This window comes from Bos indicus x Bos taurus, chromosome X (assembly GCF_003369695.1).
Source record: "Bos indicus x Bos taurus breed Angus x Brahman F1 hybrid chromosome X, Bos_hybrid_MaternalHap_v2.0, whole genome shotgun sequence".
NCBI lineage: Eukaryota > Metazoa > Chordata > Mammalia > Artiodactyla > Bovidae > Bos > Bos indicus x Bos taurus.
This window is the reverse complement of record NC_040105.1, coordinates 131,840,070-131,853,901: the sequence shown is the minus strand read 5'-3', so window position 1 is coordinate 131,853,901 and position 13,832 is coordinate 131,840,070. Positions and strand designations below refer to the sequence as shown.

Genomic DNA, 13,832 nt, shown 5'->3' with positions numbered 1-13,832 from the left:
TGAAGTGATGAGCCGAAGAATTGATGCTTTTGAACTGTGGTGTTGGAGAAGACTCTTGAGAGTCCCTTGGACTGCAAGGAGATCCAACCAGTCCATTCTGAAGGAGATCGGTCCTGGGTGTTCTTTGGAAGGAATGATGCTAAAAGCTGAAACTCCAGTACTTTGGTCACCTCATGCAAAAAGTTGACTCATTGGAAAAGACTCTGATGCTGGGAAGGATTGGGGGCAGAAGGGGACGACAGATATTGAGATGGCTGGATGGCATCACTGACTTAGATGGACTTGAGTTTGAGTGAACTCTGGGAGTTGTTGATGGACAGAGAGGCCTGGCGTGCTGCAACTCATGGGGTTGCAGAGTCGGATACAACTGAGCGACTGAACTGAACTGATGAGACTGGATGCCATGATCTGAGTTTTCTGAATGTTGAGTTTTAAGCCAGCTTTTTCATACTTTTTATAAAAAACAAAAAACACAAAACAAAAACATTCCTTTGTTCAAAATCCACTGATGGCTTCCTACCCCAGAATAAAAATCAAATCTTCACAATTGCCTGTAAGGCTCTATAGTGCAACGTCACATCTCGGGCCCCATCTCCTACTACTGTTCTCCCTCCCCTCAACTCTACTGCAGCTCCGTTAGTCTTGCTGCTCTTCCTTGAGCCAGGCGTGATCCCGATTCAGGGCCCTTCTTTTTCTTCTTCTCATCATTATGCTAGCTATGTTTTTACTAGGTATACACTAGGTTAAGGTTTCATTCATATTCCTAGTTTGCTAAGATTTTTTTTAGAAGATTCACATACTGTAGAATTAACCATTCTAAAGTGAACAATTCAGTGGCATTCAGTACACTGACAATGTTGTGCAACCCTCATCTCTCTAGTGCCTGAACACTGTCATCACCCTGAAAAGAAAACCGTTACCATTGAGCAGTTCCTCCTGCTTCCCTCCTCCTCACAGCTCCTGGGAAACACCAATCTGCTGTCTCTCTGGATTTGCCTCTACTGTATGTATTTCATATAATTACATAACCGTCTATTTTTGATTTTTTTCACTTAGCATCATGTGTTTTGATGTAGCATGTATCATTACTTCATTCCTTTTTATGGCTAATAGTCCATTGTGTGAACATACAAAGGCTTCCCTCACAGCTTAGTTGGTAAAGAATCTCTGCCTGCCGTGCAGGAGATCTGGGTTCAATTCCTAGGTCAGGAAGACCCCCTGGAAAAGGAAATGGCAATCCACTCCAGTATTCTTGCCTGGAGAATCCCATGGACAGAGGAGCCTGGTAGGCTACAGCCCATGGGGTTGAAGAGTTGGACAGAACTTAGGGACTAAACCACCACCATGAATATTACCACCATCATGAATATAGAATTTATCCTTTCATCTGATGACATCTGGCCAGTTTCCCTCTTTGGGTTATTGGAAATAGTGCTAGCAACATGCATGTACGACTAAGTCACTGCTTTTGAGTCTTTTGGGTATACACCTAGGAGTGGAATTACTAGGTTGTACAGTAATTCTGTTTAGCTTTTTGAGCAACCACCAAACTGCCCAAACCATCTTGCATTACATCAGCAGTGAGGATTCCAATTTCCCCTTTGCTGTCCTCTCTCTGGAATGCTTTTCTGAGAGATACCCAAGTGGCTCACTTCCTCACCTCCACACCTTTAACTCAGTTGTCACCGTCATGAAGGCCTATCTGGGCCACCGATTTAAAATTGCAACCTCCCAACTACTAATCCTGGAGAAGGCAATGGCACCCCACTCCAGTACTCTTGCCTGGAAAATCCGATGGATGGAGGAGCCTGGTGGGCTGCAGTCCACAGGGTGGCTAGGAGTCGGAGACGACTGAGCAGCTTCACTTTCACTTGCATGCATTGGAGAAAGAAATGCAACCCATTCCAGTGTGCACTGGAGAAGGAAATTGAAACCCATTCCAGTTTTCTTGCCTGGAGAATCCCAGGGACGGGGGAGCCTGGTAGGCTGCAGTCTATGCGGTCACACAGAGTCGGACACAACTGAAGCAACTTAGCAGAAGCAGAAACTACTAATCCATACTATCCTCCTGTTCTTTTCTCAAGAGTACTGTTCATTATCTAACATACTATATACTTCTCTTATTTTCTGTTGTCTTCCAACACTGAAAAACTCCACAGGGGCAGAGATTTCAGTCTGTTTTACCAGCAGCACCTAGAATAGTGTCAGGCACAAAGTAAGTGCTCAGTAAACATTTGCTAAACCAATAAATGAGGCCCAAAGAGGTGTTTTGGCAAAGTTTTGAGGAAACAATAAGAAATTCAGTCTTTGTAGCTAAGTTCATTTTTCTAATAGTGATAAATAGAAACTAAGTCAATTACACCTTTTATTCAGCTGTAACCAAGAAACATTCATGTGTGAGATGGCTATTTCTGAATAAGGTTAAAGAACTATTAATAGCCTGAAAATAAAGGGATCAGACTGTCAAGCTAAAACTCATTAGCATCAATTAAAACCCATCTGACTATAATAAGCAAGCTTAGTACTGAGATATTTAAATGAAGTAAAAAAAAGCTATAGGACACAGAATTTTAAGAGCATTATACTTTTAAGAAAATGAACATATGTTGTGGAAATAGAATCCTATGGAAGAACACAAAGATGCAACCCTGAATAAAATAATTGCTATAGCAAGAATGTGGTTTTCATATTTGTAAACTATGATAGAGGCAGAGAAAATTTATAGAGAACCTACACTAAAACCATGTTATTCCTGGGCCAAAGTTTAAAACTTGGTGTAATTAACACATATATTATGCACTTGAAAATAAACTGGTAAATTTTGTTATATAATTTTACCATGATTTTTGAAAAGTAAAAAAAAAGTAGGTATTAAGATGGTAAGTGAAAACGTATCCTAAGATACAGATATGGAACTAAAGACTAGAATATCACCAAGTCCACTCATAAACAAGCAACTTTTGGAAATTTTGGAAAGTTATTTACAGCGGAAATCAGTCTGGAAAATTAAAAAGTCTTTTGACTATGAGTTACAAGGAGTAGACTACATAAGAAGTGATAATTAAAATTGGCTTTCAAAATGTTTCTGCTGTAGATTGAGTATTTGTGTCCCTTTTCCCAGCCAAATTCATATGTTGAAACCTAATCCCCAGTTGTGATGGTACTGGAGGTGGGGCCTCATTAGGTAATTAGGTCTAGAGGGTAGAGCCCAAGTCAATCAGATTAATGCCCTTGTTAACTGAGGCCCTAGAGAACTCTTGTCCTTTCCACCACGTGAGGACACAGCAAGAAGACAATTGTCTATGAACCAGGAAGGGGTCCTCAACAGACTGAATCTGCCAGCACCTTGTTCACTAACTTCCAACCTCCAGTATAGTGAGAAATAAATAAATTTCTATTGTTTACAAGACACCCAGTCTATGGTATTCTTATAACAGGTTAGTAGTATAGCAGCTCAAACAAAGTTTCAAAGTACAGTTCAAGAAGTTCCAATGTTTAGAGGGAAAAATAAAACTCACTCATGATTGAGTCAAACAACTTCTCAGCCTGTCCACGTGGCTTCATGGTTATTAAAATTATAAAGGGACTCTTGCCAGTCTTCAAAGTTCTCAAAATTACGGAAGTATACATGGATGGATGATGGATGCATGTGGGTGCTTGTGTGTGGCTCTTTGCAATCCCATGGACTGTTGCTCACACCCCACCAGGCTCCTCTGTCCATGGGATTCTCCAGGCAAGAATACTGGAGTGGGTTGCCATTTCCTTTTCCAGGGGGTCTTCCTGACCCAGGAATCGAAACTGCACATCCTGCATTGGCAGGTGGCTTCTTCACCACTAAGCTATCTGGGAATCCCTAAAGTATACATAGTGAGCTTTTAACTGTGCTGAAGGAAAAACTACAAGATAGATTGAATAAAGCACTCAGTCTGTAGGCCAAGTAATCAGGCTTCCATGTAAGAAGCAAAGAAACGCTCCTAGATGTATGGAAATCTACAGCTTTTAGTCGAAGTTCTTTATTAGAAAATAATTCCAGAGGCACTTTAACAATACAAATTTTATTAAAAAAATAAGTAATAACATCAAAACTGTTCAGCAAATCTATATTCAATGTAACCAAAATAAACAAACACCAAATTAAAAAAAATATACATCTATATATATATATGGGCAAGAAACAAGTGCATTTTTTGGTCCCAATACTTTCTGAATATATTATCTTTATCAAAGGAATTACACTAATGGCTAAGAAGATAGTATGCATTAGATGTACAGAAATGCAACGTTAAAACTCCTTTTAAGGTCTGTAGGAAGTGTTCTTTGCCAATTCTTCATGCCTTTGAACCCACAATCACTAAGATAACAATAGTTCCAAGATAGACAGTGGATGTAATAACGTCTAGTGGTCTGAATAATTACCAAATTAAGAAGCTGCCAATAGGTAGCTACATAAAATCTGTAGGGAATTCAAAGGATTTTTTTGAGTTATTAACGAAAGAAAATGAACACAAAACAAGTTTTAAAGAGAAGAAAGAAAAGAGGATATAACAAAACAGACATTAATAAATTTGGCAAAGACAACATAAAACAAAGATAACAAAATTAAATTAGACTAAAAAAATAAAAAAAATTGAATAGTAGTATTGCTGAATAAGTCTAATACTGGAAAAAACTTTAAACAACAACAGTAAAACTAACTGATTTTGGAACTGTAACTTCAGAAACTTCAAGAACATCAAAGTAAAAGTTACCTTGGTTCCCTATATAACCAGTTTTTATATTCCCTGGACTGCATGCACACTAGAGGAAGATAAAAGAGCAGCAGCCAGAATGATCCAACTTCAACTTGGATGTTGAAGCATTGATCTGATGGGCTTTTCTTGGTCAGAATCAACCCATGAGCTTAAGATCAAGAACCAAAGCCCCCAGCAGAAAGTTGTGCTCTATTTGGTGGGCCTTGAGGTCATCTCTGGCCAAATTAGCATCAGTCTTATAGGAGGCCAGTCATGAAGGAAGGGACTCTCCCTAAGATTTGATTTCTTAAGGCCAAAATCTAGAGGAGGTCTCACAGTCAAATAATTCACATTCCTTGGAAAGAGGACAGGCATCAGACGTGTCCATCGAAGGGGGACACGGACCAGGAATACCCTGGACTTTATTTGAAATTTCTGTGTTGCTTCTGCATCTGAAAGATATGAAAAATAGAACAATGACAGACAAGGAATGAAGAAAAAGATAACTATCTGACCTAAAAATGTAATGTAATCTCCTAAGAAACTAACTAAGAAACCAGACAAAACAGACAAAAAAGATGAACAGTCACATCATTTGGAATGCAGTATTCTGAAAGCAAGTATAGCGGAGAAAAACACGAATTATTTTAAGCAAAGCAAGAAAAGACCATAGCAACAAAAGTTATTTCTGAAGAGAGCCAACAGGAAAAAAGTTTATGTTAAGGTATGTTAACCTGACACAAAGATAAGGTGGAATAAGATTCTAGTGCCATCCGACAGCTGAAAAGAGCTGAATAACGAGAACTAGTGTCATGAACTTGGCTGTTTAATTGCTTTTTTATGAGAAAACACATCAGAACTTTGAACTTAGGAAATTCCAACTTTTCTTGCACCAGGTTGCACGAGCTCCATAGAGCAGGAATCTATTTCAACAAGAGGCTTTAAAAACAAAAACAAAAACAAAATATTTAATATTTTTCATTTCTATTAGTGATACATTCAATAAATGCAATACTGCTAAAATCCATCAAAGAAAAATGCACTGAATGAATATTAAACTTACGCAGAAATGGGTTCACAGCTGAGGTACCTTCAGGAACTGAAATTAGAAAAAGTTTTACATTTAAAATAGAATATATGAGGAATGAGAAGGGGAAAGGGAGGGAAAGGATAAATTAGGAGTTCGGGATTAGCAAATATAAACTACCATATACAAAATAGATAAAGAAGAAGGTTCCAACTGTATAGCACTGGGAACTATATTTATATCTTGCAATAAACTGTAATGAAAAGAATCTATTTATGTATAATTAAATCAATTATATATGTGTATGTATAATATATGTGTATATATACATATAATTAAATCACCAGACTAATATAACATTGTAAATTAACTATACTTCAATATAAAATAAAATGTTTTTAAAGAATGTATGAGGAATGAAACTATTAATATCTAAGAGCCTGTTCTGTGGTTGATCAAAACCACTGGAATAAGTATCAGAAATCTAAAGTTAACACAATTATATATACTTACGAGTCTCTATAATAACTTGGCAAGTGTGAGTTTTACGTTGACTTAAGTGTTTAGCCATACGATCCAGAGTAGAAGAATCAGCCAGGAAATCACATTTAAGGCACACTAGAGTAATGCCCCTATTAAAAAAAAAAAAAAGACAGAAAAGGTTTTTGTTTTAAAAAAAAATCCATACACAAATTCAATTATTATTTTTCCACATAATAACTTTTTTGTGTGTGTGTTGTGACCACCATTTCCAAATTTTGTTATATAAGCCCAATATATATGAAAGGGTATAAATATGTCTCTAGAAAATGGCATAGTCATGTCTATATTATGTGAACATTTAATGCTGTATATGCTGTTCCCTCTCCTCGCTGTTGTTTAGTCGCTCTGTTGTGTCCAACTCTTTGCAACCCTATGGACTGTAGCCCGCCAGGCTCCTCTGTCCATGGGATCTCCCAGCCAAGAGTACTGGAGTGGGTTGCCATTTCCTTCTCTAGTTCCCTCTCATGTGGTTTCTAAAAGCTATGAGTGAAGAGAGAACTAAAACCCAGTCAGGACTCCACTAACAACTTGTATAACTTGTGCAAGGCACAATCTTTCTCTGCCTTTGCCCATCAGCAAAGCAAGATTCATCCATTCACTATATTCACTGAGAACCTTCTTTACATACTCTGTACTACTAGAATGTATTTGTGTTACAAGTATAAGAGTGAACAAAAAAGGATACTCTGTGAAGCCTACAATCTAATGTCCTATTTAAATGATGATAAAATCAGAGAAGAAATGAGGTCTTAAAAATAAATTATGTAAACATAAATCATGCAATTATCAGCTTATTAACAAAGCATAAATATACTTTTGCAGTTCATTTTAAAATTAAATACTTTAAATTTTAAATACTTTAAAATTAAGTACTTTACCTGTATAGGAATAAATTCATAGCATAGTTTAGACTAACTTCTCCCTTGCAGCTTTACTCTTAACAGCCTGTTGGATATTTACACTGAGTTGTCACATTAGAAATGATCTTCATGAAACTCAAGTCGTGTACTTTCCTCCTTACCTGGGAAAAGTCATTCCTCCTGACTGGTCTCCTTAACGATGCCATGCCCCTGACATAAATGCTCAGAACTGTAGCTATTTCTGACTCTTTTTCCCTTAAGACAGTCACTATTTGAAAAATTTTATAATATTCAATATTAGCAATTTATTGAGCACTTACTCTGTGTAGGCTGAAGTTTTAGATATATCATCTCACCTATATTGTGTAACAACCCAAAGAGGTAGGTGCTATAATTTTAACTTTTTTTAAGAGAGGACAGGTTCAGGTTTAATAACTTACCAAGGTCAGGACCAGGTCTGAAACTGAACCTTTTGATTCTAGAGCCCATATTCTTAAATGTGGTGTGATACCACTTCAACCCAGATTATCTTATTAAATCAGTCTTAATCAGTCTATGTGCCTCATGTGGGCTTCCCAGGTGGCTTAGTGGTAAAGAATCTGCCTGGAAAGGCAGGAGACACAGGAGACTTGGGTTTGATCCCTGGGTGGGGAAGATCCATGGAGAAGGGAATGGCAACCCACTCCAGTACTCCTGCCTGGAAAATTCCGTGGACAGAGGAGCCTGGCAGGCCAATGGGGTTGTAAAGAGTTGGACATGACTGAGCGACTAAGAATGCACATGCCTCATGTAGCTACAACTCACCTTGTATACCCCTCCAAATTGATCTTCCTTTAGTATCCTTGATTCCACACGAAGCACCAATGGCTTTCCCAACATCTTCAAATTAAGTCCAAATTCCCTAGGCTTTTTCAAGGATTCCACAGTCTGGATCTATTCCCAGACTCTGAACTTAGTACTATGTTATATGAACTTCATGCTTCATCCCAACTGCACTACTTGTCATTCACTGTGCTTATCATTTGCTTTTTTCCTTTCTTAAATCTCATTCATGCTGTTTTTCCAACCAAAACGCCCCTGTGCCTGTTCTTAAAAGTGGAAACGTCTCTTTCTCTTCAAATCAGTAACTCTCATTACACTTATTACAAACCTCCCTGTATTAATTTTTGTAGTTACTTATGTTCACATCTTATAAATTGTACATTCCTTGAAGGTTGGTACCAAGCCTACTTCATCACTGTCATCTTCACAGAATTTGCTACCTTGTGTTATACATGATAGATGTACAATGAATTTAAAAACACACACTGAATTTTAATAAAATAACAATTATAAATTTACTATTCTTAAAATTTTAAGTATGAAAATTTCCATACACAGAAAATCACCAATTTTCTATTTAAATTTGAGACCCACCCTATGTGAGAAAAAAAGTCGTACAATTAAATCTAAGAACCAAGCACACAACTCAGTTTGACAATAGTGAGATAAAAATCAAATTAAATTCTCATCTTTAGAATTAATAAATCCTTTTCATTATTATAAAAATTTTTTAGTAAATGTTAACATCTAGATAAAGTTAATTGGTATTTCCTAATTCCTTGAATTTAGCAATAGTTTTAAAATTTCACTGATATATTTTTAAAAAATGGAATAAAACTTTCCTCTTCCTATGAGCTATTATTGGTCTATCATCTACACACTCCACATATGTCACTTTCAATATTAATTTACTCAGTAAATATTCACAGAAGCCTACCATATGCCAGGCCACTACTGAATGCCCAGCAAATGTCTGGCATAGCCAAATACCCAACTCATACACATTCTAGTGAGAAGATACAGACAGTAAACAAGTGGATGAAATATACAATCTATTGAACAGTAAAAAGTTGCCATGAAGTAAAAACAAAGCAAGAAAGGGAGATAGGGAGTGTCAGGAGTGGGCCTGGGGAAAGGATGGTATTTTAAATGGGGTGGTCAAGGAGAGATCTAAAGGAGGCGACAGAGCTAGCTACCCATGCAGGTATCTGGGGAAGAGCAAATGAGGCAGAAGAGATCAAAATACAAGATCCTGAGTCACAGCATCCCCTCTTCTCCTTTTCCACTAACCCAAAGCATTAAAACAAGTGTTGGCTAAACTTAAGTCTATGTCTTAGCCTGATGCTATCAATATAAAGACCTTGACACTGGTATCTCAAATAGCAATGATAGCAATAACAAAATAATTAACCAAAGGAAAATGGAGTGAAAAGGAATTAGAAGAATGTGAAAAAATGGTCCCTAGTGAATTCTGAGCTAATTGTGTGTAGTAGCACCAACATTAATGATCAATCCTTTCAGAAATGTTCACAATTCCTCGGAATAGTAAACAAGTTGTGTATTTTTATTTCAAAAATAAAAGTGTGTTAGTCACTTTGTCAACTATCTTAAAAGTCTTTTAAATATTCAAATATTGCTGGAGAGCCTTATTTTTAAATCTTATAATGCAAATTCATGAAAGTTTCATCTTAATGCCTAATATCACTGAAACAAAGTTTAGCTGGAGAATATTAGGTAATCCCCTCTTTGATCTAAGGGTATAATGAATAGAACTCTATTATGTCCAGTAGCAATCATTTTCCAAACTAGGCACTCTAGCATCAGGTTAAAAAGTTACTATAGAGAGAATTAAAAAAAAAATTACTTACCTGAGAGTTCTACAACGCTTCTTAAAAATAGAGACTCGTTTAGCTGGCTGGCTGGTATGAGAGCTAGAAAGACAAGAAACAAATGAAATTTTATTATACAGTAAGTCATTAATTAATTTTATGACAATTTTTCAAGCCTATGCTTAGTTTCCTAGTTTTGAATAAAAGACCACAATTTAAATTATAAAATTCTATTAGCATTTGTTTAATTCAAGATTTTTATCTTACATTTCATGTTATCATTGTATTTAAATATTTTTAACATATTTCCCTGAGAATAATCTTAAATTATACTTCCCTACTATAAAAAAAATAACGAGTTAAACATGCAAAGAGCATCAAATTAATTTTTTCACTTAATAAGAGTTGAGAACAATTTAAAAGTTACTTGCTAATGATATATTTTGCTGTAATATAAACTGTTAGGAATAATTATTATTACTTTCTAATCAATATACTTAGCCTGGGGACCCTGGAAGAAACTGTTTCTTAGGCCAAGTGACACTACCATCAGTAAAATTAAACACTTAAAGAATCTTCTGCAATTACTGGAAGAGCTTTTAAAGAACATCAATTAAAGGAAGCAGAACTCGAGTTAAAACAATACTTCCTCTATGCACAGAACAGAAAACCACTAACAAAATTTTGCAGTCAATGTTAACAGCTTCTATATTGCCTTTTAAGTTGATAAGGAAAGCTTTCCTGTATTAGAAAGTCAGGCAGAATTAGCCAGGATCCTTGGTGGCTCAGAAGGCAAAGAATCTGCCTGCAAATGCAGATCTGGGTTCGATCCCTGGGTCGGAAAGATCCCCTGGAGAAGGGAGTGGCTCCCCACCCTAGTATTTTTGCCTGGAGAAGTCCATAGACAGAGCCTGGTGGGCTACAATCCATGGGGTTGCTAAGAGTTGCACATGCCTAAGCGACTAACACTTTCATTTTCTTTTGGCATAGCACAGTATTACTCAAAGTGTGGTCCATAGGACCAGCAGCATCTGCATCACCTGGGAGCTTATTAGAAATACTGAATACAAAGTCTCAGCTCCCACTCCATACCTACTGAATTAATCTCTGGTGCTGGTGCCCAGAAATCAGTTTCAATAAGATTTTCAGATGATTCTTACACAAACTAATCATCTGAAAAACTTACTGAAACTGTACTAACCCTAGTTTGCACCGACAGACCCAAACTAGGCAACACATCAATTCAATGGATATCCTTAAACACATGTTAACTATCCATCAACATACCATGTATACATGGGAAAAGAATGACTACCTATCCCCCCCAAGAAAAAGTCCTCAGAATAGATGCCATGGTGAATACAAAGAACCACTCTCTCAGGTAGGTAAGACAGACACATATTTAATATGAGGCAGAATAGCTGAATAGTACAGAACTTAAAAAATAACAACTGATTCCTATGAGGGACCACAGTGATCAGATACTTCATAGAAAGTAAAATGAGAGGGAAGGAGAGAAGCACGCCAAACAACGAAGAATAAGAAAAAGTCACTCTATGGAATATGGGACAAACTATACACTGGGGAAGATCAATTATTTTGAGGGGCTTGACTTCTGAGGGGGCCCTGTATAAGGGGCCCATACAGAGTTGGTATGGGCTGAGAATAAAGGTACTTGACCTCTGAGAAAACGAAGCTTCTGTATGTACAGGGCTCAATCTTATGACAAAAGTCCACACTGAGTCAGAGTGAGGGTATCCAATTAAGGGGAGGTACTTGAGGCAACCAAGGAAGCAAGGCATGAATGAAGTAGGGGAAACACAGAGAGACTTACAAAGCCCTTAGAAGAGTAGAAGTGGACAATTTCAGTTCTATATGAGCCGAACGATGAGTAAGTGTCCCTGATGATAATGCAGTACAGGCTTGGGGCTCACTGGAAATTAGAAAGTTTATGAAGGAAGCCTAGGGCCAGTTGGGGATATTTTTGGGGTAGAATGGGGCCAGAGGTCCCACAATACAGTTGAGGACCCTATGGCAAATGGGAGAGGACAGAATGATCCATGAACTTAAGGAACACCAAAGGTAATTTTCAATTTAATCTCCTATAAATTCAGGGCAGAATTAAAGCCCTGTTGGAGCAGCCATGTGTTTGGCACAGAGTAAGAGACCAGCATTCCCCTCAGCAGTATACTCAGAGAAAGGGTGGCTGGAGTCTGGTTTGGAACAACTGAGGCATAGGTGCAGAACCACTGCAGTAGTTGTGAGGCAGAGTGGTAAATTACAGAAAGACAGATTTTCAGGAAGCCATGATGAATGGTGCCAGATCAGGAGAACACCATAGGCTTCAGAAACTTAAAAGTGTATTATTTCCAGGTGATGCTCCACATTTATGCAAATGATGCACTGAGACAGACTGAGCTTAAAGGGGAGGAGGTAATAATAGCTTGGATCCTAGACAGACAAAAATGTTTGACCATTTGTGTCCCATGATCTATCCAATAGTTTGAGATGAAGAGTTGGATCTCAGGAAAACTCAGCATTGAAATTGGAGGATTCACAGTTGAAAGGTAAAATATGAAACTCTCAGAGTGGTTAAGGTACCAAGAAAAGAAATGCAAAGAGGCAAGAAGAGCTGAAGAAAGAAAAGGTAATGAAATAGAGGAGCAGCAAAAAAGAAAAAAATTGTGGTAATCGTGTAGGAGAACTTGAGAAGAGTTTCAAAAGTGACTGATGAGAAGTATTAAATACTCAATGAAGTCATAGAAGAGTAAGAATGAAAAGCAGTGAATACATTTAGTGATTAGGACATGATTGATAATCTTGAAAGGGGCAGCTTGAACTGATTAAGATGGGGGTGATATGCAAATTACAAAGGGTAAAGAAATGACAACATAAGATATAAAAGAGTACGTTTTACAAATGTTGACAGTGAAAGGAAGACAAGAAAATATGCAAAATAAAGGCAACTCTCCCTCATACTAAAACAAAAACAAAAACAAAAACCCTGAAAATATTTGTAGGCAGAAGAAATGTGGTACAGAGAAAAAGATTAAATGAGGGTGCATAAGATTATGGAGAAAATGGAGGAGATGAGGGGCAAAACTAACTTTGAAAAAATGGACATGTCTTTTTCTGAGATTAATGTCTGGATGAAAGAGAAAAGATTTGAGGTAGAAAAAGGTTAACCTTGGGAAAAATGAAAAAGATGACCTCTGAGTAATTAGTAATTAAACCACTAGACCATTCAGATATGACCTAAATCAAATCCTTTATGATTATACAGTGGAAGTGAGAAATAGATTTAAGGGTCTAGATCTGATAGATAAGAGTGCCTGATGAACTATGGAATGAGGTTCGTGACATTGTACAGGAGACAGGGATCAAGACCATTCCCATGGAAAAGAGATGCAAAAAAGCAAAATGGCTGTCTGGGGAGGCTTTACAAATAGCTGTGAAAAAAAGAGAAGCAAAAAGCAAAGGAGAAAAGGAAAGATATAAGCATCTGAATGCAGAGTTCCAAAGAATAGCAAGGAGAGATAAGAAAGCCTTCCTCAGCGATCAATGCAAACAAATAGAGAAAAACAGAATGGGAAAGACTAGAGATCTCTTCAAGAAAACTAGAGATACCAAGGGAACATTTCATGCAAAGATGGGCTCGATAAAGGACAGAAATGGTATGGACCTAACAGAAGCAGAAGATATTAAGAAGAGGTGGCAAGAATATACAGAAGAACTGTACAAAAAAGATCTTCACAACCCAGATAATCATGATGGTGTGATCACTGACCTAGAGCCAGACATCCTGGAATGTGAAGTCAAGTGGGCCTTAGAAAACATCACTACTAACAAAGCTAGTGGAGGTGATGGAATTCCAGTTGAGCTATTTCAAATCCTGAAAGATGATGCTGTGAAAGTGCTGCACTCAATATGCCAGCACATTTGGAAAACTCAGCAGTGGCCATAGGACTGGAAAAGGTCAGTTTTCATTCCAATCCCAAAGAAAGGCAATGCCAAAGAATGT

The 13,832-nt window shown here is 37.3% G+C and overlaps 1 protein-coding gene across 6 annotated transcripts in view; it reads right to left on the bottom strand.

Annotated features, from left to right (window-relative positions):
* Nucleotides 1–5,535: 5,535 nt before the first annotated feature.
* The window catches only part of ZNF280C (zinc finger protein 280C), a 65,801-nt gene continuing 57,504 nt past the window's right edge, over nucleotides 5,536–13,832 (bottom strand). For all 6 annotated transcript variants that reach the window (XM_027534176.1, XM_027534172.1, XM_027534174.1 and 3 more), the window contains 4 exons: nucleotides 9,851–9,913; nucleotides 6,271–6,389; nucleotides 5,794–5,829; nucleotides 5,536–5,669 (listed from right to left, as the gene is read on the bottom strand). In XM_027534176.1, coding sequence (XP_027389977.1) covers nucleotides 5,659–5,669; nucleotides 5,794–5,829; nucleotides 6,271–6,389; nucleotides 9,851–9,913 — 229 coding nt within the window. In that variant the 3' untranslated portion in view covers nucleotides 5,536–5,658. The remainder of the gene's footprint in view (nucleotides 5,670–5,793; nucleotides 5,830–6,270; nucleotides 6,390–9,850; nucleotides 9,914–13,832) is intronic.